The 26,847-nt window shown below is 46.7% G+C and overlaps 3 protein-coding genes across 4 annotated transcripts; 1 reads left to right on the forward strand and 2 right to left on the reverse strand.

Annotated features, from left to right (window-relative positions):
* Positions 1-3,011: 3,011 nt before the first annotated feature.
* LOC138802775 (ring finger protein-like) lies at positions 3,012-5,441 on the reverse strand. The gene is made up of 2 exons (XM_069986411.1): positions 5,325-5,441; positions 3,012-4,113 (listed from the first exon to the last, which is right to left on the reverse strand). The coding sequence occupies exon 2, from the start codon at positions 4,053-4,055 to the stop codon at positions 3,021-3,023; it is 1,035 nt and encodes a 344-aa protein (XP_069842512.1). The 5' UTR covers positions 4,056-4,113; positions 5,325-5,441; the 3' UTR covers positions 3,012-3,020.
* Positions 5,442-7,609: 2,168 nt separating this feature from the next.
* Positions 7,610-17,834, reverse strand: NDOR1 (NADPH dependent diflavin oxidoreductase 1). 2 transcript variants are annotated; one of them, XM_069986409.1, is made up of 15 exons: positions 17,755-17,834; positions 15,285-15,428; positions 14,943-15,020; positions 13,225-13,322; positions 12,851-12,949; positions 12,617-12,718; positions 12,121-12,321; positions 11,906-12,027; positions 11,436-11,656; positions 10,146-10,253; positions 9,911-10,025; positions 9,684-9,827; positions 9,489-9,607; positions 8,367-8,461; positions 7,610-8,038 (listed from the first exon to the last, which is right to left on the reverse strand). In XM_069986409.1, the coding sequence occupies exons 1-15, from the start codon at positions 17,770-17,772 to the stop codon at positions 7,894-7,896; spliced, it is 1,809 nt and encodes a 602-aa protein (XP_069842510.1). In that variant the 5' UTR covers positions 17,773-17,834; the 3' UTR covers positions 7,610-7,893. The 2 variants fall into 2 exon arrangements, with proteins under 2 accessions (XP_069842510.1, XP_069842511.1); XM_069986410.1 differs by lacking the exon at positions 17,755-17,834 and adding an exon at positions 17,602-17,645.
* TMEM203 (transmembrane protein 203) lies at positions 17,826-25,220 on the forward strand. The gene is made up of 2 exons (XM_069986413.1): positions 17,826-17,906; positions 24,667-25,220. The coding sequence occupies exon 2, from the start codon at positions 24,739-24,741 to the stop codon at positions 25,147-25,149; it is 411 nt and encodes a 136-aa protein (XP_069842514.1). The 5' UTR covers positions 17,826-17,906; positions 24,667-24,738; the 3' UTR covers positions 25,150-25,220.
* Positions 25,221-26,847: the final 1,627 nt, after the last annotated feature.

Genomic DNA, 26,847 nt, shown 5'->3' on the forward strand with positions numbered 1-26,847 from the left:
GTAGCTACAGGCACAGAAGCAGTTACAGAAGGTTCTCTCTGCTATAACAGATATTGGGAACCTCCAGCTGATGCAAAACTACAATTCCCATTGTGCTGGATAGACAAAGCCATAGCCCTGGCACTCCAGGCATGATGGGAATTGTAGTTTGCATCAGCTGGAGGTTCCCCATCCCTGTGCTATAACCATACGATAAAGTCCTGAAATACACATGGCCCACAGAGGGACTGCACAGTGTCATTCAGGCTCTATCATTTTTCATGGACTTATATTTCAGCTGTGTTTGTAAAGTTTTTGGATTACAGCAAAACCTATAGCCCAGAAGAAGACTTTATTTTGGGCAATTTACTTTACATGGCTACATAGCCCCCCCCCCCCCCCCTAAAAAAAACTATAAAAACTGGAAGAAATAAGGGGGAAGGCAAAAACAGAGTGGACTAAAGCTATGTGCACACATAAGCTGTGCTGAAAAATAGCTAAAAAAAATCCTTTAAAACTGTGTTAGAACATAGCCTCATGCAAAAAAAAAAAGCAAGAACAAACTGAAAGTAAAGCTGAAAACATGTTAATACTGTGTGTGAACATAGCCTGAGGGTGAGGGGTGTGGAGAACCAAGGTGGCCTGCAGGTGGTCACTCTCATACAGGGGCTGTACAGATCTGTTAGCAGTAGGCTCCCCCTAGTGGTGACAGCAGACTGGCGATATTTTGCTATCTAGGGAGAAGGGAAGCAGGCTTTGGAACTCAGTATAAAGTCATGTTCACACACAGTTTTTTTTTAACTGATTTGGTTTAAAAAAACAAAAACTAAATATTTATACAAATTGGTTAAAAAAAGCGTATTTTTTAATGGTTTATGGCTGATTCTGTTATTCTGTCTGATGAAAACAAAGGACATGTAAATTAACACCCTTTGAAATAACGGCTCTTTTTATACCTTACCTCTTTACCCCGGAGGCTGGTGCTGTTCAGGTATCAGACGTACATGTGAATATAGATACACATCAGATACCTGTTGGCCATAAGCTTATTTGTCAGGCAGCAATCTCCCCGATTTCTCCCTTAGGGTGCCTTCACACCTACCGTATCGCAGCAGAAAATCCGCTGCGGATCCGCAGCAGATCCGCAGCAGATTTAACTAAATAAATGAACACAGCATCAAATCCGCACTTACAAATCTGCTGCGGATCCGCAGCGGATTTGACAGTGCGTTTTTAATGCTGTGTACATTCATCTAGTTAAATCTGCTGCGGATCTGCTGCGGGCGGATTTTCTGCTGCGATACGGTAGGTGTGAAGGCACCCTTAGAGTGCATGCACGCTATGGAATACACACATAAAAGCCGCTGCGGATTCCGTCTCTAGCCCTTGCTCGCGGAAGCATGCATAAACACTATTTTATGGCCGGGCCGATTCCGCTGTCCGTCGAAAGAATTATTTCGACGGACGGCGGAATCTGTCTGTGCCTAGAATGGAGTCTATGGCACAGGCGGAGATTCCCGCGCCCGCGAGCAGGGGCCAGCAACGGAATCCGCAGTGGCCTTTACGCACATATTACGTAGTGTGCATGCACCCTTAGGGTATGTGCACACTGAGCAATTCTTGAGGAATTTAGCTGAAAGATTTCTGCTTGAAATTCCTCACCTATTCTGCTCTGGCAGAATTTGAGCGGAATCCGAGCGGAATGCAAGCGGAATTACCAGCAGAAATCAAACAACATTGACTTCTATAGGATTCCTCTAGCGGAATCCGCCCAAAGAATTGACATGTACATTCTTTGGGCGGGTTCACACTGAGGAATTCTCGAGGAATTGTAGAGGAAAGCAAGAGGAAAAATTTCTGCTTTATTTCCGCTCATTGCGTCATCGTGCGGAATCCGCACAGAAAACATGCGGAATTGTCGGGGAATTCCGGACGGAAATTTACTCTATGTGCACGGGCAGTCGGAAATCCCATTGTTCTCTATGGAAGGAGCAATGTTGCATTTACACGGGCAGAATTCCATGCGGATTCCGCCCGCTTTTTATGGCAGAATTCCGTGAGAATTGCTCAGTGTGCACATACCCTTACACATGAACACTTGGCTTTACTGAGCATTCAGGTGTTCAGAATAGAGATGAGGGGTCAGCCGCTGCAAATCAGGTAATTGAAATATATATGCCTGGTCCTTCTCCCTCCCAAAGTCTGCTGTCAGGGGAGAGTCATGAGGCCCCCATACAAACTGAATATAATCCTTAGGGTTCGGGTTGTACATCTGAGGTCTGTATACAGGCAGTAGTAGACTATGTTCGGTCCCGGAAAGGGGAACGGCAAATTATTTTCTTTCAAATCAACTGGTGTCTTGGTGCGTTTACACAGGCAGATTTATCTGTCAGATTTTTGAAGCCAAAGCCAGGAACAGACCATAAACAGGGAACGGGTCATAAAGGAAAGACTGAGATTTCTCCCTTTTTCAAATCCATTCTGGGGTTTGGCTTCCAAAATCTGTCAGATAAATCTGCCTGTGTAAACGCACCATCTGAAACCTATATAGATTTGTAATTTACTTTAATTTAAAAATCCTGAATCTTCCAGTACTTATCAGCTGCTGTATGTCCTGTAGAAGGTGGTGTATTATTTCCATTCTGACTTACTGCTCTAGGCTGCCATTTCTGTCCAGAGCAGGAGAGGTTTTCTATGGGGATTTGCCGCTGTTCTGGACAGTTCCTGAGCACTGTGTCAGACTGGAAATAATACACCACTTCATGCAGGATATACGGCAGCTGATAAGTACTGGAAGACTGGACATTTTTTAATAGAAGTAAAATACAGATTTCACACCAGTTGATTAGAAAGAAAAAAAAATGCCAGAGTATCCCTTTAAAGTGAATGGGTGCACTATGGTATACGGCGCCATAACTTTTTGCTGATATCCAAACATAGTCATGCTGGTAAAATGTGGTGTAAACACGGCCCACAACCCATTGTTTCCAGTGTATTTAGACTGTTTACCATAAAGCAATTTCCATAGCGACTTTATTGTCTCACTTACCCAAAACAATCATCAAAATAAACACGAGAATGGGCAGAAACAGGAAAGCAAAGCAAAAAAACTCAGCGAAGAGCAAAAACACCAAAGCAACAAAGTACATGCAGCGACAGCGATGGCGCAGCCTGACCATCCTCTCCAATAACCTCTGTGGATTGCGGATACAGGGAGGGAAAAGGCGGCCGGTGTGGAAGCGTTTGTAGAATCGGTACTCCAGAGATCCGCACAGTCCGTGTCTCCTGACCAGCGGTGGTAGTGCTGGCACACGCTCCTCCTGAACACAGACGCCTCCACTTTCCATCATCTGCTCCTGCATCCTGCGGACCTCCCATTCCAACATGGGGGTTGTCTGCCGGCACATGGGGCACGTTAGCCGGCACACGTTGACCCGATTGGCCGTGTTGATCATGGTTTTGATACAATTGTCACAAAAGATATGGTTGCAGTTGAGTAAGGACTGCTTGTGCCTGGTGGTATCATAGGGCTCAGTGCATATAGGACACTCCTGCTCAGGGTTGTCCTCCTTTAGGAGAGGTTGGGAGGATTCCGCCACCTCCTTACACTCATTTACTTCCATTTTATTCTCATGATCTTCATCCTCTTCAACCTGAGATCCAACAGCCTTGGGTACACCATGAACCAAGTCCACCCCATGATTGTCTATCGTCTGAGAACTTCCATGGTCCACCACAGTTGTATCCTCTTCTATTTCTGTGATGATGACACATGAGTCCACGACATGGTAGGAGATACAAGGGTCAACACTTAGCGTTTCTATATCTACTTTACAAGGGTCGGTTACCAGTTCTTCCAGTGGTCCATCAATAGACGTTATAGTATGGAGCTTTCCCCCCTTAGGAGGGTCTTCTACAAGCTCGGAGCCTTGGTCTTTCACTTTCTTGCCCAGTTTGGCAGCACGGACATCACCGCAGGTCACGATTGGTTTAGTCATGTTAGTAAAGTCCTGAGGAGAAGCTGTAAGTTCCTCTGTTGTTATAGCCTCTTCACATGTAGCTTGTGGCTCATCCATTACTTAGAACAATGAAGCTCCTTCAAGGAACCTTGTCTGGTTCTTCATGATTAGGAACCTACATACATAACAGTGATTAGATAAGACATAGGGGGCATCCAATATGGCTGACCTCAAAGGTGTTATTCAGGATTAGAAAAAGCGCAGCTGTCTAATTGCAACAACAGTGCCACCTCTGTGCTCAGGTTGTGTGTGGTATTACAATTTATCTCCATTCACTTCAATTGTACTGAGCTTCAAAACTATACCCAAAGGACAGGGGTGGTGCTGTTTCTGGAAGAAAGTGAACCACTTTAGGTTGGTCCTCCACATAAGGGCTATGTTCACACTACGTAAAACAATGGCCGTAGTCCTCGCCGCAAAACTACGGCCGTTGTTTTGAAGTTCCCGATTATGAATGCAATGTAACTACGGCCGTTGAATGCACACTACGTATCAGATACTGGCCGTTGTATATACGTCCCCATGAAAAATGAATATGTCAATTATTTCCGGCCGGTAATACTGCAACAACAGCCGCGGATTTCAATGTGGCCGCGAACGTAAAACTTATATCTACCGAATTAAACTTGATTTTGATGTAAAAAATTGGAGTGGTTTCTCGGGCTGGGCGCAGTATTTAAAGTAAATGACCAGTTTCAGCCCGCTTAAAAACATGCTAGGAAGCAAAATTCACGACGAGCCCGTACGCTCGTAATTACACGGCCGTAGTCTCGGTCGCAAAAGTCCGGCCCGTGAAAACAACGGCCGTTATTCTATGTAGTGTGAAAATAGCCTAGATTTGTGTTGGCCAAATCTGTGAACCATCTAATGTTTGGGGCCTCCAGGTTAAGGTATCAGAGGAAAGTATCTGGCCAGTTTTGTTGATTTCATGGAGATAAGCCGATGCCAAAAGGAGTTTGGCAGCAGCTTTCTCGCCTTCACACATGACCCATGGGTATGTTGGGATCGGGAGAAACCGCTGATGTCCAAAAGAGCATTCGGCTGAGAGTATGGCCTGCCTCACAATTATGCAATGATAGGTTCCAGATGGGTGACAACCCCTAGCCATGTTGGCTATTACCTGAAGCTTTGTGACATCTGTTTCAGGATCTAGATTGCCAATCACATTGGTTGCCGCTTGGCTTCCCCAGAAATAGATATCACTATGAAACACACTGAACCTATCCCCCTTCCCCATAGGTGATGCAGGGGATCTGTCTTGTCCTTCCCATAGTTTACCCCAGAATATAAAAAAGCAGGCCGCTTACCCCCCCTATCTGCTCTCACCTCGTATATCCCTGAACTCTCACGTCTCCCCTTGGTCTGTGACTCCAGATCCATGCAGCACCTGTAAGCCCCTCTTCATAGAGAGTAGCTGAGTGCAGACCCAGCTCTGTCCCAGTATTTACAGCAGACTGGAGGAACTGGTCCGTCTGGATTGATCACGTGGGTGCAGCCAATAGCGGCAAGGAACAAAAGCTGAGATAAGAGCCTGATACAGCCAGGGCAGGAAGTAGGGACATGTTCAGACAGTGTAGGATGACCCCGACTGTCAATCACCCCGGAGGGCACAGAAGGCGACGTCTACTGCTGTTCTAGGGTTCATGTGCACCCCCATATAGTCACAATATTCAATTTTTATTGTCTTTATTACTTCCATTAAAAATAATAACAAAAAAAATCCAGTCTTCCAATATTTATCAGCTGCTGTATGTCCTGTAGGAAGTGATGTATTATTTCCAGTGTGACACAGTGTTCTCTGCTGCCACCTCTTTTATTAGAAGTAAATTACAAATTTCTTGCACTTTTAACACCAGTTTATGTGAAAGATTTTTTTTTCTGCTAGAGTACCCCTTTAATGGGGTTCTAAATTTTGGGCAATCCTTACCTGTTAGAAGGGTCTAAGAGCCCATCACAAAGCAATCAGCTGTGGGGAAACTTGGTAAGTGTTTGGTTTTTCTGCAGCGCCACCACAGGAGAAAGGAAGCATTACACAGTGCTCATTCACATCAGTGGGAGGTCTGGGTAACAGAGTAGAGATGGGGAACCTTCGGGCCTCCAGCTGTTGCAAAACTACAACTCCCATCATGCCTGGACAGCTAAAGGTTCCCCATCCCTGTAATAGAGGACAGGGCAGGTCCTCCAGAGAGGGAGATGCTCTTTATAACTCTGACCAAAAGATGAGGATCCTGAAGAGGTTTTCTATCCTAAATTTCTCCCCCAATAGTCGAGGACTAATACTAACCTTCTCTAATCAAGGCCCAGGGGGGCTTTATGTGTCCTGGGTGCCCCCCCTTACATCTCTGAAATGTCCTAGAACCAAAGAATAGGATGCACAGGGGGCTTAATGACTGATCACCCCCATAGGGAGGTAGTGGGGAAACATGTGAGATCTGTCCATTACAATACACACCACCAGAAACTGTGCAGCATTGTAATTCAGCAGGAAATAAAGGTGGGAGCTTCATTACCATATAAAGCCCTATAGATAACTATATGTATCCCACAGTGCGGGGCCGGGACGGTGTTGTCTCCATTGTAATTATTCATCTCTGCACCCTTGTAAATAGGAGGATAGGGGAATGGGAGACTGCCGCGCCCTGCACTCCGGTATCATCATGCACCAACCTGCACATCCACATGTGACTCTGCAAAACCACAACCCTCAGCAAGCCCTGACATTAGCCGACCCTAAGAGCATGCTGGGAGTTGTCGTTTTACAAAAGCTGGATAGGTAAAGGCAATCAGGGCATGCTGGGAGTTGTAGTTTTACAACACGTGCATAGGTAAAGGTTCTCACGGCATGATGGGAGTTGTAGTTTTACAATAGCTGGATAGGCAAAGGCTATCAGGGCATGCTGGGAGTTGTAGTTTTACAATAGCTGAATAGGCAAAGGCTATTAGGGCATGCTGGGAGTTGTAGTTTTACAATAGCTGAATAGGCAAAGGCAATCAGGGCATGCTGGGGGTTGTAGTTTTACAACATGTGCATAGGTAAAGGTTCTCACGGCATGCTGGGAGTTGTAGTTTTTAACCAGCTGGAGAGCCACAGATTGTTAGGGTATGCTGGGAGTTGTAGTTCTCCAACAGATGGAGGGCTACATTATAAAACTGATATCAGTAACTTCAGAAATAAAATGTAAAAGGGAGGGGGGGTAATAACAGGCATGGGCTGCAGGCTCAGTGACCTGGTGGAAACAAGTTTTACCTGCAGTGAGACTGAGCCAGGAGAGTTAGGCCAGAGCCGGTTATCACTTGTAACAAGGGGCGGATTCACCCAGACAAACAGCTGAAATATTTACTGTGGTTGGGGGCGACACAGTCATCAGAACACATGATGATGGGGGAGGAGGGGTGCAGATTGGTTTCCTACTAGACCTCAGCTAAACCTGTGCAGCCAATAAGGTGTTACAAAAAAGAATAAGCACTAGTGTAAGGACCCCGCAAACAGTACCCCATATCTCAGCTTCTAGTTCAATTATGAGCGAATGAGTAGCTGATGAGCAGATGTCAGAACCTTAACTCTGCAGACACAAACTGGCTTTGGTATAATAAAGTAGTTTAATATTGTATAAATAAATAAATATATATATATATATATATATATATATATATATATATATATATATATATATATATATTCACTTGGAGCTTGATGCAATAACAAATACAACCCATGTACAGGTGTGGCACTGTTTTTGGAAGTCATGTTTTTCTAATCCCCTTTAAAGTGAATGTACCCCAGTGCAGGATCAATTGGTTGCAGTCAACCTATTATAGTTGTAGCAGAGATGAAGTATGATGTACAAGGCTCAGAGTCATCAACCTCAGGGGCCACTCCCCGGGGGTCAGTAGTCTATGACCAGGTCTCACTCTGGAAGCGTCCACACTTCTCCAGCACAGCCAGGTACTGCTCGGCCTCTGCAACGGACATCTGACCCTCAGACTGGAAGACGGATTTCAAGGTATCGGTTACCTGGTTTGGCATCGATTTTGCATTTCTATAGATGGGAAACAGGAAAAAGAGATGTCATAACCAATGGAAATGAAGATGACATGTGAATGAACAAAGGATCCATTGTCCTAGCAGTTAGTGGGACCCCCAAATCCAAGCTGCATAGGGAGCTCTACGTCGAGCTCTAGTGTTATGGAGGACTTGCTGGGCCGCAGTATGCAGCCCTCTCCTCCAGCCCCGAGCCCAGTAAGTCATCAGACAAGGAAGGAAGGGGTGGGGGAGGTTGGAGGCATGTATGCACGTCCTCCATGACATCTGAGCTCTGAGCATGACATAGAGCTGACAGATCCCCTTTAAGTAACAGAATGCAATACCCGGCTATGTAGAAGTAAGCTTGTTTATTACACAGCAGCTGCCATAGATACGCCCCGTTCTCCTTTATCCGATGCTGAACGTAAATTTTATCCTCCTGTAAAATAAGAAAAGGCCCATTACTGAGACATCTAATACCAAATGAGGGAGAAGCATCCCCAGGGTGCTACTATCTCCCCCTACTGAGGCATGTATAACCCTATCCTATCATAGTACTGCTCGCTGAGGTATATATATATAACCCCATCCTATCATAGTACTGATCACTGAGGTATATATATATATATATATATATATATATATATATATATATCCCCATCCTATCATAGTACTGATCACTGAGGCATATATATAACCCCATCCTATCATAGTACTGATCACTGAGGCATATATATAACCCCATCCTATCATAGCACTGATCACTGAGGCATATATATAACTCCATCCTATCATAGTACTGCTCACTAAGGTATTATATATATATATATATATATATATATATAAACGCCATCCTATCATAGTACTGCTCACATAGTACTACCACCAATCAAATTATATCATCATCCATGTAACGTGGGGTAGACAGTGTCAACAGCAGCCCAATACTCCATCTCCTGCACTGATAACTGAGGTTGGTAGCAGCAAAAACATGGAGGAGAGCGCCCTCTATTGGGAAATTACAGGTAACTACCTGCATTTTGGTGAAAGAAGAGCAAAGCCCAGGAAACTGCAAGGTATACAGTGCCAGGGATTTTATTGTGGGCATTGTAGGTAGAGAATTAAAAGGGGGTAGCTGGCTAATACTGAGGGGAGTAAGAGCTGGAATTTAAAGGTTGACATCGTAGCTGAAGCTTCTAGGGGAGTGATATGGAAAGAGGCTGCCATGGCAGTACAATGGTTTGGCTGATTTAGATCAAACATGTTTGGACACCTTTAAGTGGAATATCTTAATGGGACAAGCCCTTTATATATATATATATATATATATATATATATATATATATATATATATATATATACACACACACACACACCCCTCAGCACGTGGCTGCACCTTAGGTCCCCCGGACTATTAGATTAGTGCATTACATCTATATCTGAGCCCAATAATACAGGACACATACCTGATCTCTGCTGAACGCGGTGAACACCCTGAGCAGCCCCCTCTTCTCCAGATCCTTCCACTCCTCCTCATAATAGAAATCTTTGCTTTTTCCTCTGCAGCCAAAAAACAAACTGTTCCCTAAAAACAACAAAAGACAAAATGTCATATCAGCTTTCTCCAGAGGGGGCCGCCACTGTGTGATCATATGACATACCAGGTATACCAAGTGCCGCTCTCTCCTCTATGGCTGAATGGAAGGGGGCCACTCCGGTTCCCGGTCCCACCATCACCAGTAGGGTGTCTGGGTCACTGGGGAACTTTAGACTTCCCTTCTTCACCCATATTGGAACCCGCTTACCTGTAGGAGGGAACAATACAATGGATTACAGGGTTATTCTACTTGCAGAGTAAAGGTTAGTAAGATGGCATGAGAATAGTTACCCTCCTCCGAACTGATGGACGCCAGCCATGTGGAGCACAGACCCCGGCGGGGCTCGTGCAGCCTTGTCTTGTACTGCACCACGGCCATCAGGATCTGCAGTCTGTTGGGGTGCGCCTTAAGGCAAAGATGGGGGACAGTGAAACGCAGGTGAACTCCTCACAATACTCACTCACAAGCTGATATGCAAGTGTCTGCAATGATATTACATGTCTGTCACGTTTCTGGGGCTCCTACCTGCATGGCGGAGGCAATAGAGAACGCCCGGGGACGGATACGAGGGATAAGCTCCAGGAGATAATCTGCCGGGACGTTCGAGGTCGTATGAGGAAAATCAATGAGGACCTGGAGACAAAAAAACACCCCAATACTGATGGATACTGAACATCACAGAGGTGCAATATCAATACTGTACAACCTATGGCACACTATGGGGCGCTCTGACTGCACTGTACAACCTATGGCACACTATGGGGCGCTCTGACTGCACTGTACAACCTATGGTACACTAGGGGGCGCTCTGACTGCACTGTACAACCTATGGTACACTAGGGGGCGCTCTGGCTGCACTGTACAACCTATGGCACACTATGGGGCGCTCTGGCTGCACTGTACAACCTATGGCACACTAGGGGGCGCTCTGACTGCACTGTACAACCTATGGTACACTATGGGGCGCTCTGGCTGCACTGTACAACCTATGGTACACTAGAGGGCGCTCTGGCTGCACTGTACAACCTATGGTACACTAGGGGGCGCTCTGTCTGCACTGTACAACCTATGGCAAACTAGGGGGCGCTCTGACTGCACTGTATAACCTATGGTACATTTGAGGGCACTGTACAACCTATGGTACACTAGGGGGTGCTCTGACTGCACTGTACAACCTATGGTACACTAGGGGGCGCTCTGGCTGCACTGTATAACCTATGGAACATTAGAGGGCACTGTACAACCTATGACACTAGGGGGCGCTCTGGCTGCACTGTACAACCTATGGTACACTAGGGGGCGCTCTGGCTGCACTGTACAACCTATGGTACACTAGGGGGCGTCTGACTGCACTGTACAACCTATGACACACTAGGGGGCACTCTGGCTGCACTGTACAACCTATGGCACACTAGGGGGCGCTCTGACTGCACTGTACAACCTATGGCACACTAGGGGGTGCTCTGGCTGCACAGTATAACCTATGGTACACTAGAGGGCACTGTACAACCTATGGCACACTAGGGGGCATTCTGATTGCACTGTACAACCTATGGTACACTAGGGGGCGCTCTGGCTGCACTGTATAACCTATGGAACATTAGAGGGCACTGTACAACCTATGACACTAGGGGGCGCTCTGGCTGCACTGTAAAACCTATGGTACACTAGGGGGCGCTCTGGCTGCACTGTACAACCTATGGTACACTAGGGGGCGCACTGACTGCACTGTACAACCTATGGTACATTAGGGGGCGCCCTGACTGCACATGTGTCTATATTTAAAATGTGGTGCAGGAAGGGGTTAAGTATCACCTCCAGGGTGGTTCGCCGGGGCCGGTTGCAGTATGTATACAGCTCCTCCTGACCAGCGGCTGAGCTGAACTCCTGCAGCTTCTCTCTCTCCTGTTCATCTGGAGAGAAGTAAGAAAGAAGCTGAAAGAAGGAGCGACGAGGAACGGAGCGGATGTCCAGGTATCTCTCCACCAGATGCTGCACCGAGCACGGCTGAGGAAGGTTCGGGGGGATCGGGGTGTCTGGAATAAACGTGACAGGAGACGCATCAGACCCAGAACACGTCACAGCATAAAAAATCCATTTTTGTGCAAATAATATGGCGGCTACAAAATAAGATGTCACCCAACTTTCTAAGACTCCAGAATAGCAGATCTCCAAAACATCCAGCTGGTGAAACTAGTGACAACCTCTTACAGCCATAAATACAGCCATGGAGGTGCCTGAAAAAAGGAAAATCACAGAAAATATCCATAGAAACATCTGCTCACCCGGATCATGGGGCTCCAAGATGAAGACACTGAGGGGGTCAAGGCGGAGAAGAGAACAGAACTGCTGAACGTCCTTAGGGGAATTCTGAGGCTGGATCATCACTACATCACCGGGAGAATATCTGTGATAGATAGATAGATATAGACAGACAGAAGATTAGCTGCTGGTTATAGGACACACATGGCTTCCCTACATCCTCTCTATATAAACTCACTGAATGCCGGACCCGGTGATGTCAAACTCTATAAGCCGCACATCCTGGTAATGCTGCGGTGCGGTCACACGTTGGTTGGTCACCAGTGGAGCGCGGTGCGGCTGCAGTTCGGTCGGGGCGCCTCCGCTGTCTGGTCTCTCCGTGGTGTCACATATAGCCGTCTGTTTATCCAGGAAGCGGAGGGAAAACTTTGGGGGTAACCTGGAAATATGAGGTAACATGGGTTTCCTCATGTACAGCAGCAGGAGATACTGGAGCTGCTCAATCCCTTCTCAGATACATATATCTCTTCTAGGTAACCAGCGGCATGAATTATAACTGGAAAAGTCAGAGCTGTCTCAAAACTTCAACTCCCATCATTCTATGACAGATCTTCAGGGCACAATGGAAGTCGTAGTTCTGCTACAGGTTGGGGAACATCAGTATACAGATCACTAGAAGCCGCATATGAGAACATACAGCAATGATAGAAACACATAAGAACAATGATACTGACATGATGAGGTCACTGATGATGCCGAGACCCGTCGGGAGAGGATATAAGGAGAGGATCTTATCCCACAGGTCTATCAACCATGGATCCACAGCAGCATCAGGGCTACAAGACAAAGAGGACGTTACTGACGTTACAGCACTGGTCTATGACCCCAGGAGATCACTAGTGTATAGTGATGGTGCCTGCTAGTCACCTCCAGGACACCAGAGGGCACCATGAAGCCACCAGACTCACCCCAGATCGTGCTGGTCGTCCCCCAGGGCCGGTGACTGGATCGGATTGGCTCCGAGCTGCAGCAGGCGCTTGTGCAGCTTTTTTGCAATAAAGTTGAACCTGATGCAAGAGAGAAAATAGGATATTGGCTAATGACATCGAATGACAAGCAACCACTCCCAACATGCACCCGACTATGTCACCATGTGTAGCACGTCTGCAGAATTCTGAATGCAGCTCTGGATGTGAGTGGAGTATAGGACAAGATGTAATTCCCCATCCAGTTATCACTTCTATACTATTCATGCATCCATTGTGGGCTGCACCATGTCAGGACAGGAAGGGGAGGGGTTATAGTACACGTCCGTCACTACCTCTGCTGTCTGACATCTTACTTTGGATAAGAAGAATCTCCCAGACCTAGAACGGCGTAATCCATCTGACACAGGGAATTATGGGGCAGGTTCCTGCGGAAGACGAATCTCCAGAAGTTCTGGAAAGAGATGAGAACGAGGTCAGGATTCTATTCTGTACAATATGTCTATCTGACTGTTTGTATCTCTCTCCTGAGAACCCCACCGCATCCAGAGGCTGAGAACCCCACCCCACCTAACACTTCTCACAGCTGAGGGTTTGCTACATCTGGATTTAGTGTAGAATCCTCTTAGGACTCCAGGCTGTTACATTACACCTGCACTGATACATTGTAACAAACGGGACAGAAGAGAACTTTGTGCTGTTGATGGATTTAGCTCACAGAGGACTGTCTAGATATTATCCAATAGTAACAAACCCTCAGCTGTGTACAGTATATGGAAGGCCTCCGCTGTGTACAGTATATGGAAGGCCTCCGCAGTGTACAGTATATGGAAGGCCTCCGCAGTGTACAGTATATGGAAGGCCTCCGCAGTGTACAGTATATGGATGGTCTCCGCAGTGTACAGTATATGGAAGGCCTCCGCAGTGTACAGTATATGGATGGTCTCCGCAGTGTACAGTATATGGAAGGCCTCCGCAGTGTACAGTATATGGAAGGCCTCCGCAGTGTACAGTATATGGAAGGCCTCCGCAGTGTACAGTATATGGAAGGCCTCCGCAGTGTACAGTATATGGAAGGCCTCCGCAGTGTACAGTATATGGAAGGCCTCCGCAGTGTACACTATATGGAAGGCCTCCGCAGTGTACACTATATGGAAGGCCTCCGCAGTGTACACTATATGGAAGGCCTCCGCAGTGTACACTATATGGAAGGCCTCCGCAGTGTACAGTATATGTAAGGTCTCCGCTGTGTACAGTACACGGAAGGTCTCCGCTGTGTACAGTACACGGAAGGTCTCCGCAGTGTATAGTATATGGAAGGTCTGTGCAGTGTACAGTATATGGAAGGTCTCCGCTGTGTACAGTATATGGAAGGCCTCCGCTGTGTACAGTATATGGAAGGCCTCCGCTGTGTACAGTATATGGAAGGCCTCCGCTGTGTACAGTATATGGAAGGCCTCCGCTGTGTACAGTAAATGTAAGGTCTCCGCTGTGTACAGTATATGTAAGGTCTCCGCAGTGTACAGTATATGGAAGGGCTCCGCTGTGTACAGTAAATGTAAGGTCTCCGCTGTGTACAGTATATGTAAGGTCTCCACTATGTACAGTATATGGAAAGTCTCCGCAGTGTATAGTATATGGAACGTCTCAGCTACGTACAGTATATGGAAGGTCTCCACAGTGTACAGTAAATGTAAGGTCTCCGCTGCGTACAGTATATGGAAGGTCTCCGCTGCGTACAGTATATGGAAGGTCTCCGCTGCGTACAGTATATGGAAGGTCTCCGCTGCATACAGTATATGGAAGGTCTCCGCTGTATACAGTATATGAAAGGTCTCCTCTGCGTACAGTATATGGAAGGTCTCCGCTGTATACAGTATATGGAAGGTCTCCGCTGCGTACAGTATATGGAAGGTCTCCGCTGCGTACAGTATATGGAAGGTCACCGCTATATACAGTATATGGAAAGTCTCCGCAGGTGTATAGCTTTTGGATACAGAAGAATAGAACGGAAATATTCCTATTCACAAAGCAATGCCCTCACTAGGGGGCGCCGTTAAACCATCAGATTTACCTTCATGTTGTCCGGGGGGTCACCTTGTCCGGTTGTAGCGCAGACAAATATCACCAGCTGCTCGTGGACAAGATTCGCCTATAGAAGAGGAATAGAAGAACACGTCCTTAAAGCGACTGCTCAGAGGTTTCATTGTCCTCAGTGACGTCTTATAATACAGCTATAATGTAATATAATATATAACTATAATGTAATAGATGTCTGGGGTGGGCTGATATCCCCTTCTCGGGCTGCTCTGTCCCCCATGCTCTACACTACAGCTCTGCTTCATGGGATACTCAGAATCCATCTACAGTCATGTCCTATCAGTGAAGTCGCCCCCAGGAGGCAGCGGAGGCTCACAATGCTGTAGGCGTCTATAGACTCCACCCGGCAGGTGAAGTGTCTGCGTCGGGCCTCCCTGCCCAGCCGCTCCGCCATGTCCTCCGCCGTCCCCGTCTGGCTGCCATACAGGATCAGGATCTTTCTGTCCGCCAACTTTGATTTCTAGAAGAAAACGAGAAAAAAATAAATCATCCAAAAGTATATATCCTGAAACTTCTGTATCCAGGGACCCCCCTTATCCTATAACACCCCAGAGGGCTATGTACCCTCTGACCCCGGAGTGTAACATACCCGCTGACCCCGGAGTGTAACGTACCCGCTGACCCCGGAGTGTAACGTACCCCCTGACCCCGGAGTGTAACGTACCCCCTGACCCCGGAGTGTAACGTACCCCCTGACCCCGGAGTGTAACATACCCGCTGACCCCGGAGTGTAACATACCCGCTGACCCCGGAGTGTAACATACCCGCTGACCCCGGATTGTAACATACCCGCTGACCCCGGAGTGTAACGTACCCGCTGACCCCGGAGTGTAACGTACCCGCTGACCCCGGAGTGTAACGTACCCGCTGACCCCGGAGTGTAACGTACCCGCTGACCCCGGAGTGTAACGTACCCGCTGACCCCGGAGTGTAACGTACCCGCTGACCCCGGAGTGTAACGTACCCGCTGACCCCGGAGTGTAACGTACCCGCTGACCCCGGAGTGTAACGTACCCGCTGACCCCGGAGTGTAACGTACCCGCTGACCCCGGAGTGTAACGTACCCGCTGACCCCGGAGTGTAACGTACCCGCTGACCCCGGAGTGTAACGTACCAGCTGACCCCGGAGTGTAACGTACCCGCTGACCCCGGAGTGTAACGTACCCGCTGACCCCGGAGTGTAACGTACCCGCTGACCCCGGAGTGTAACGTACCCGCTGACCCCAGAGTGTAACGTACCCCCTGACCCCTGAGTGTAACGTACCCCCTGACCCCAGAGTGTAACGTACCCGCTGACCCCAGAGTGTAACATACCCGCTGACCCCGGAGTGTAACATACCCCCTGACCCAAGAGTGTAACATACCCGCTGACCCCAGAGTGTAACATACCCGCTGACCCCAGAGTGTAACATACCCGCTGACCCCAGAGTGTAACATACCCGCTGACCCCAGAGTGTAACATACCCCCTGACCCCAGAGTGTAACATACCCGCTGACCCCAGAGTGTAACATACCCGCTGACCCCGGAGTGTAACATACCCGCTGACCCCGGAGTGTAACATACCCGCTGACCCCGGAGTGTAACATACCCGCTGACCCCGGAGTGTAACGTACCCGCTGACCCCGGAGTGTAACGTACCCCCTGACCCCGGAGTGTAACGTACCCCCTGACCCCAGAGTGTAACATACCCGCTGACCCCAGAGTGTAACGTACCCGCTGACCCCAGAGTGTAACGTACCCGCTGACCCCAGAGTGTAACGTACCCGCTGACCCCGGAGTGTAACATACCCGCTGACCCCGGAGTGTAACATACCCGCTGACCCCGGAGTGTAACATACCCCCTGACCCCAGAGTGTAACATACCCGCTGACCCCAGAGTGTAACATACCCGCTGACCCCAGAGTGTAACGTACCCGCTGACCCCAGAGTGTAACGTACCCGCTGACCCCGGAGTGTAACGTACCCCCTGACCCCGGAGTGTAACGTACCCCCTGACCCCAGAGTGTAACGTACCCCCTGACCCCAGAGTGTAACGTACCCGCTGACCCCGGAGTGTAACGTACCCGCTGACCCCAGAGTGTAACATACCCGCTGACCCCAGAGTGTAACGTACCCGCTGACCCCAGAGTGTAACATACCCGCTGACCCCAGAGTGTAACATACCCGCTGACCCCAGAGTGTAACATACCCCCTGACCCCAGAGTGTAACATACCCGCTGACCCCGGAGTGTAATGTACCCCCTGACCCCAGAGTGTAACGTACCCGCTGACCCCGGAGTGTAACGTACCCCCTGACCCCAGAGTGTAATGTACCCCCTGAGGCTCATTTATACTCTATGGCACCCCTACACTATTATCCAGTGACTCCCCTAATCTAAGGTCCTCCAGATTTTGCACAACTACAATTCCCAGCATGTCCTGGGAACCCAGACCATGCTCTGACAGCCTGGCCTCTCTGCCAGTTGCCCTGACAGCCATGCTGGGGGTTGTAGTTCTGTCACAGGTCTACACTGTATGAAACCCTCAGCTGCAATGTATTCGGTCAGGACACCCCATAACGTGTACTCCACTTTATTCTATGACACCCCAATAACACTGCTCCCTCCTATAAGGCCCATATAATCTACAGAACCTTCTATCCCAGTGATTCTCCATGACGACCCCAGTTACACTCCGTCCCATTCATTCTCTATGGCAGCACATACTATAGAACCTGTAGCGCCCCCTCAGGTGAGGAGCACAGACCACCCCCTTCCCCGCAGTCATTCTCTGTCCCCCCGGTCACCTGCTCGTCCCTCTCCATTCCCAGAACTATTTGCCGGCTATCAGGCCCCGCCCCTTCACCACTGACGTCATCTCAGCGCCGCGCCGACTATTGACGTCACTGGGCAGTGATGGCGGAAGTAAGAGCGGAGGAGGCGGCAGGACCGGAGCCCGGTAAGAACCACAGCGGTAACGTAACAGTAGCGGGCCCGGTACTGCTCCCAGTGGACTACAAGTCCCAGCATTCACGGAGCTCTATGGACAATCAGAGCATCCCGGGACGGGTCATAGTGTAGAGTTAAGCGCAGCCAATCAGATGGCTCATATATATAGACTAATGGCGCCTCCATAGGCCGGTGGGTTGTTATAAGTGACTGCACATTGTGAGATTGGGAACTAGATAGGATGAGACCAAACCCTGAAGTGTCCCCTGGTGACATCTAATATAACACTGCCATAATACCACTATACCGCCATACAGTGCCTGTATAATGCCTCTATATTCCACCATACAGTGCCTGTATAATGCCTCTATATATATACCGCCATACAGTGCCTGTATAATGCCTCTATATACCACCATACAGTGCCTGTATAATGCCTCTATATATACCGCCATACAGCGCCTGTATAATACCTCTATATACCACCATACAGTGCCTGTATAATGCCTCTATATACCACCATACAGGGCCTGTATAATACCTCTATATACCACTGTATAATGCCTTTATATACCGCCATACAGTGCCTGTATAATGCCTCTATATATACCGCCATACAGCGCCTGTATAATACCTCTATATACCACCATACAGTGCCTGTATAATGCCTTTATATATACCACCATACAGTGCCTGTATAATGCCTCTATATATACCACCATACAGTGCCTGTATAATGCCTCTATATTCCACCATACAGTGCCTGTATAATGCCTCTATATATACCGCCATACAGTGCCTGTATAATGCCTCTATATACCACCATACAGTGCCTGTATAATGCCTCTATATACCACCATACAGGGCCTGTATAATACCTCTATATACCACTGTATAATGCCTTTATATACCGCCATACAGTGCCTGTATAATGCCTCTATATATACCGCCATACAGCGCCTGTATAATACCTCTATATACCACCATACAGTGCCTGTATAATGCCTTTATATATACCACCATACAGTGCCTGTATAATGCCTCTATATATACCACCATACAGTGCCTGTATAATGCCTCTATATACCACCATACAGTGCCTGTATAATGCCTCTATATACCGCCATACAGTGCCTGTATAATGCCTCTATATACCACCATACAGTGCCTGTATACTACCTCTATATACCACCATACAGTGCCTGTATAATGCCTCTATATACCACCATACAGTGCCTGTATAATACCTCTATATATACCGCCATACAGCGCCTGTATAATACCTCTATATAAACCGCCATACAGTGCCTGTATAATACCTCTATATACCACCATACACTGCCTGTATAATGCCTCTATATATACCACCATACAGTGCCTGTATAATGCCTCTATATACCACCATACAGTGCCTGTATAATGCCTCTATATACCACCATACAGTGCCTGTATAATACCCCTCTATATACCGCCATACAGTGCCTGTATAATACCTCTATATATACCGCCATACAGCGCCTGTATAATACCTCTATATACCACCATACAGTGCCTGTATAATGCCTCTATATATACCACCATACAGTGCCTGTATAATGCCTCTATATACCACCATACAGTGCCTGTATAATGCCTCTATATACCGCCATACAGTGCCTGTATAATACCTCTATATACCACCATACAGTGCCTGTATAATGCCTCTATATACCACCATACAGCGCCTGTATAATACCTCTATACACCACCATACACTGCCTGTATAATGCCTCTATATACCACCATACAGTGCCTGTATAATACCCCTCTATATACCACCATACAGTGCCTGTATAATACCTCTATACACCACCATACACTGCCTGTATAATACCTCTATACACCACCATACACTGCCTGTATAATACCTCTATATACCACCATACAGTGCCTGTATAATACCTCTATATACCGCCATACAGCGCCTGTATAATACCTCTATACACCACCATACACTGCCTGTATAATGCCTCTATATACCACCATACAGTGCCTGTATAATGCCTCTATATACCACCATACAGTGCCTGTATAATACCCCTCTATATACCGCCATACAGTGCCTGTATAATGCCTCTATATATACCGCCATACAGTGCCTGTATAATGCCTCTATATATACCGCCATACAGCGCCTGTATAATACCCCTATATACCGCCATACACTGGCTGTATAATACCTCTATATACCAACATACAGTGCCTGTATAATACCTCTATATACCACCATACACTGCCTGTATAATGCCTCTATATACCACCATACACTGCCTGTATAATGCCTCTATATACCACCATACAGTGCCTGTATAATGCCTCTATATACCACCATACAGTGCCTGTATAATACCTCTATATACCACCATACAGTGCCTGTATAATGCCTCTATATACCACCATACAGTGCCTGTATAATACCTCTATATATACCGCCATACAGCGCCTGTATAATACCTCTATATAAACCGCCATACACTGCCTGTATAATACCTCTATATACCACCATACACTGCCTGTATAATGCCTCTATATATACCACCATACAGTGCCTGTATAATGCCTCTATATACCACCATACAGTGCCTGTATAATGCCTCTATATACCACCATACAGTGCCTGTATAATACCCCTCTATATACCGCCATACAGTGCCTGTATAATACCTCTATATATACCGCCATACAGCGCCTGTATAATTCCTCTATATACCACCATACAGTGCCTGTATAATGCCTCTATATATACCACCATACAGTGCCTGTATAATGCCTCTATATACCACCATACAGTGCCTGTATAATGCCTCTATATACCGCCATACAGTGCCTGTATAATACCTCTATATACCACCATACAGTGCCTGTATAATGCCTCTATATACCACCATACAGCGCCTGTATAATACCTCTATACACCACCATACACTGCCTGTATAATGCCTCTATATACCACCATACAGTGCCTGTATAATACCCCTCTATATACCACCATACAGTGCCTGTATAATACCTCTATACACCACCATACACTGCCTGTATAATACCTCTATACACCACCATACACTGCCTGTATAATACCTCTATATACCACCATACAGTGCCTGTATAATACCTCTATATACCGCCATACAGCGCCTGTATAATACCTCTATACACCACCATACACTGCCTGTATAATGCCTCTATATACCACCATACAGTGCCTGTATAATGCCTCTATATACCACCATACAGTGCCTGTATAATACCCCTCTATATACCACCATACAGTGCCTGTATAATGCCTCTATATATACCGCCATACAGTGCCTGTATAATGCCTCTATATATACCGCCATACAGTGCCTGTATAATGCCTCTATATATACCGCCATACAGCGCCTGTATAATACCCCTATATACCGCCATACACTGGCTGTATAATACCTCTATATACCAACATACAGTGCCTGTATAATACCTCTATATACCACCATACACTGCCTGTATAATGCCTCTATATACCACCATACAGTGCCTGTATAATGCCTCTATATACCACCATACAGTGCCTGTATAATACCCCTCTATATACCACCATACAGTGCCTGTAAAATGCCTCTATATATACCGCCATACAGTGCCTGTATAATGCCTCTATATATACCGCCATACAGCGCCTGTATAATGACTCTATATACCACCATACAGTGCCTGTATAATGCCTCTATATACCACCATACAGTGCCTGTATAATGCCTCTATATACCACCATACAGTGCCTGTATAATACCTCTATATACCACCATACAGTGCCTGTATAATGCTTCTATATACCACCATACACTGCCTGTATAATGCCTCTATATACCACCATACAGTGCCTGTATAATACCCCTTTATATACCGCCATACAGCGCCTGTATAATACCTCTATATACCACCATACAGTGCCTGTATAATGCCTCTATATACCACCATACAGTGCCTGTATAATACCCCTCTATATACCGCCATACAGTGCCTGTATAATGCCTCTATATACCGCCATACAGTGCCTGTATAATGCCTCTATATACCACCATACAGTGCCTGTATAATACCCCTCTATATACCGCCATACAGCGCCTGTATAATACCTCTATATACCACCATACAGTGCCTGTATATTACCCCTATATACCACCATACAGTGCCTGTATAATACCCCTCTATATACCGCCATACAGCGCCTGTATAATACCTCTATATATACACCGCCATACAGTGCCTGTATAATGCCTTTATATACTGCCATACAGTGCCTGTATAATGCCTCTATATATACCGCCATACAGCGCCTGTATAATACCCCTATATACCGCCATACAGTGCCTGTATAATACCTCTATATAAACCGCCATACAGTGCCTGTATAATACCTCTATATACCACCATACAGTGCCTGTATAATGCCTCTATATACCCCTATATACCGCCATACAGTGCCTGTATAATACCCCTATAGACTGCCATACAATGCCTGTATAATACCTCTATATATACCGCCATACAGCGCCTGTATAATACCCCTATATACCGCCATACAGTGCCTGTATAATACCTCTATATATACCGCCATACAGCGCCTGTATAATACCCCCATATACCACCATACAGTGCCTGTATAATACCCCTATATACTGCCATACAGTGCCTGTATAATACCCCTATATACTGCCATAACTACCTGTATAATACCTCTATACCGTCATACAGTGCCTGTTTAATACCTCTATATACCACCATACAGTGCCTGTATAATACCCCTATATACCAGCATACAGTGCCTGTATAATACCCCTATATACTGCCATACAGTGCCTGTATAATACCCCTATATACCGCCATACAGTGCCTGTATAATACATCCAATACCTCTATATATACCGCTATACAGCGCCTGTATAATACCCCTATATACCGCCATACACTGGCTGTATAATACCTCTATATATACCGCCATACACTGCCTGTATAATACCTCTATATATACCGCCATACAGTGCCTGTATAATACCCCTATATACCACCATACACTGCCTGTATAATACCTCTATATATACCGCCATACAGCGCCTGTATAATACCCCTATATACCACCATACACTGCCTGTATAATACCTCTATATATACCGCCATACAGTGCCTGTATAATACCCCTATATACCACCATACAGTGCCTGTATAATACCCCTATATACCACCATACAGTGCCTGTATAATACCCCTATATACCACCATACAGTGCCTGTATAATACCTCTATATAAACCGCCATACAGTGCCTGTATAATACCCCTATATACTGCCATACAGTGCCTGTATAATACCCCTATATACTGCCATGCACTGCCTGTATAATACCTTTATACACCGCCATACAGTGCCTGTAAAATACCCCCATACAGTGCCTGTATAATACCCCTATATACCGCCATACACTGCCTGTATAATACCCCTATATACCGCCATACACTGCCTGTATAATACCCCTATATACCGCCATACACTGACTGTATAATACCTCTATACCGCCATACAGTGCCTGTATAATACCCCTATATACCGCCATACACTGCCTGTATAATACCTCTATACTGCCATACAGTGCCTGTATAATACCCCTATATACCGCCATACAGCTCCTGTATATTACCTCTATATACTGCTGTACTACACCTGTATAATACATCTATATACTGTTTATATGCAATAACACAGTGGCCGTATAATACCTCCATATACTGTTTGCATAATACTACCACTATATACCGTATACCACTATACTTATTATACTGTAATACAGTGCCCACACTGCCATAGTATAGTCTACCTTCTTATTGTGCTTACCATATAATACCGTCATACACTTATACTACCATACCGTACCATATATTATACATACCATACTGCACCTGCATTATTCTTGTTTCCTGTCTCTGCAGTTACTGATCTCCGTTGCTTCCTGTCTCTGCAGTTACTGATCTCTGTTGCTTCCTGTCTCTGCAGTTACTGATCTCCGTTACTTCCTCTCTGCAGTTACTGATCTCCGTTGCTTCCTGTCTCTGCAGTTACTGATCTCCGTTGCTTCCTGTCTCTGCAGTTACTGATCTCTGTTGCTTCCTGTCTCTGCAGTTACTGATCTCTGTTGCTTCCTGTCTCTGCAGTTACTGATCTCCGTTGCTTCCTGTCTCTGCAGTTACTGATCTCCGTTGCTTCCTGTCTCTGCAGTTACTGATCTCCGTTGCTTCCTGTCTCTGCAGTTACTGATCTCTGTTGCTTCCTGTCTCTGCAGTTACTGATCTCCGTTGCTTCCTGTCTCTGCAGTTACTGATCTCCGTTGCTTCCTGTCTCTGCAGTTACTGATCTCCGTTGCTTTCTGTCTCTGCAGTTACAGATCTCTGTTGCTTCCTGTCTCTGCAGTTACCGATCTCCGTTTCTTCCTGTCTCTGCAGTTACTGATCTCCGTTTCTTCTTGTCTCTGCAGTTACTGATCTCTGTTGCTTCCTGTCTCTGCAGTTACTGATCTCCGTTGCTTCCTGTCTCTGCAGTTACTGATCTCCGTTGCTTCCTGTCTCTGCAGTTACTGATCTCCGTTGCTTCCTGTCTCTGCAGTTACTGATCTCCGTTGCTTCCTGTCTCTGCAGTTACTGATCTCTGTTGCTTCCTGTCTCTGCAGTTACTGATCTCTGTTTCTTCCTGTCTCTGCAGTGTGTCTCCTGATGTGAATCCCACCCCCACCTGATGCTGACCCTGGTGCCCTGACCCCCCGGACCCGCCGCCATGCTGTTCTCCCTGCGGGAGCTGGTGCAGTGGTTGGGCTTCGCCCAGTTTGAGATCTTCATCCACATCTCGGCCCTGCTGGTCTTCACCGTCCTCCTGGCCATCAAGGTGGACGGGCTGGTGCAGGGCCTGGGCTGGTGGAACGTCTTCATCCCGTTCTTTGCGGCAGACGGACTCAGCACCTACTTCACGGCCATTGTGACGGTGCGTCTGTTCCAGGACGGGGAGAAGCGCCAGGCGGTGCTGCGTCTCTTCTGGATCCTCACCATCCTCAGCCTGAAGTTTGTCTTTGAGATGCTGCTGTGCCAGAAGCTGGTGGAGCAGACCAAGGGGCTGTGGTTCGGACTCATCATGTCCCCGCTCTTCATCCTGCTGCAGCTGCTGATGATCAGGGCCTGCCGGGTGAACTAGGCGGCCGCCATGACGGACACTTCTCACCGCACCTGCATGTCTATTTATTAAAGATTTATGTAGAAGGACAATTGTGTCTGTCTGTGTCCGGGAAAGCTGGGTAATAGCCAATATGGCTGCCATCAAAGGAGAACGGGCAGTGGAAACCTGAGGCACTTGTTGTTTTACTCATCTCTTATATGAGCTGCAGCCACAGTTCTGCTGATTGGAAACTGTCAGTAAGTATGTCTCCACACCGATCCCTCATAACTCATTACTGTGCTGGAGCAGCTAGTTCTATATCAGATGATTGTACAGTGTAATCAGGACATGCAGCAGAATAGTGAGTGCAGCTCTGGGGTATAATACAGGATGTAACTCAGGATCAGTAATGTAATGTATGTACACAGTGACCCCACAAGCAGAATAGTGAGTGCAGCTCTGGGGTATAATACAGGATGTAACTCAGGATCAGTAATGTAATGTATGTACACAGTGACCCCACAAGCAGAATAGTGAGTGCAGCTCTGGGGTATAATACAGGATGTAACTCAGGATCAGTAATGTAATGTCTATACACAGTGACCCCACCAGCAGAATAGTGAGTGCAGCTCTGGAGTATAATACAGGATGTAACTCAGGTTCAGTAATGTAATGTATGTACAGAGTGACCCCACCAGCAGAATAGTGAGTACAGCTCTGGGGTATAATAAAGGATGTAACTCAGGATCAGTAATGTATGTACACAGTGACCCCACCAGCAGAATAGTGAGTGCAGCTCTGCAGTATACAGGATGTAACTCAGGATCAGTAATGTAATGTATGTACACAGTGACTCCACCAGTAGAATAGTGAGTGCAGCTCTGGAGTATAATACAGGATGTAACTCAGGATCAGTAATGTAATGTATGTACACAGTGACCCCACCAGTAGAATAGTGAGTGCAGCTCTGGAGAATAATACACGATATAACTCAGGATCAGTAATGTATGTACACAGTGACCTCACCAGCAGAATAGTGAGTGCAGCTCTGCGGTATAATCCAGGATGTAACTCAGGATCAGTAATGTAATGTATGTACACAGTGACCCCACCAGCAGAATAGTGAGTGCAGCTCTGGAGTATAATGCAGGATGTAACTCAGGATCAGTACAGGATCAGTAATGTAATGTATGTACACAGTGACCCCACCAGCAGAATAGTGAGTGCAGCTCTGGGGTATATAATACAGGATGTAACTCAGGATCAGTAATGTAATACTTTATACTTCTGGATGTCTACACTCACCGGCCACTTTATTAGGTACACCATGCTAGTAACGGGTTGGACCCCCTTTTGCCTTCAGAACTGCCTCAATTCTTGGTGGCATAGATTCAACAAAGTGCTGGAAGCTTCCTCAGAGATTTTGGTCCATATTGACATGATGGCATCACACAGTTGCCGCAGATTTGTCGGCCGCACATCCATGATGCCAATCTCCCGTTCCACCACATCCCAAAGATTCTCTATTGGATTGAGATCTGGTGACTGTGGAGGCCATTGGAGTACAGTGATCTCATTGTCATGTTCAAGAAACCAGAGATGATTCTAGCTTTATGACATGGCGCATTATCCTGCTGAAAGTAGCCATCAGATGTTGGGTACATTGTGGTCATAAAGGGATGGACATGGTCAGCAACAATACTCAGGTAGGCTGTGGCGTTGCAACGATGCTCAATT

The sequence above is a fragment of the Dendropsophus ebraccatus genome, chromosome 10 (assembly GCF_027789765.1).
Source record: "Dendropsophus ebraccatus isolate aDenEbr1 chromosome 10, aDenEbr1.pat, whole genome shotgun sequence".
NCBI lineage: Eukaryota > Metazoa > Chordata > Amphibia > Anura > Hylidae > Dendropsophus > Dendropsophus ebraccatus.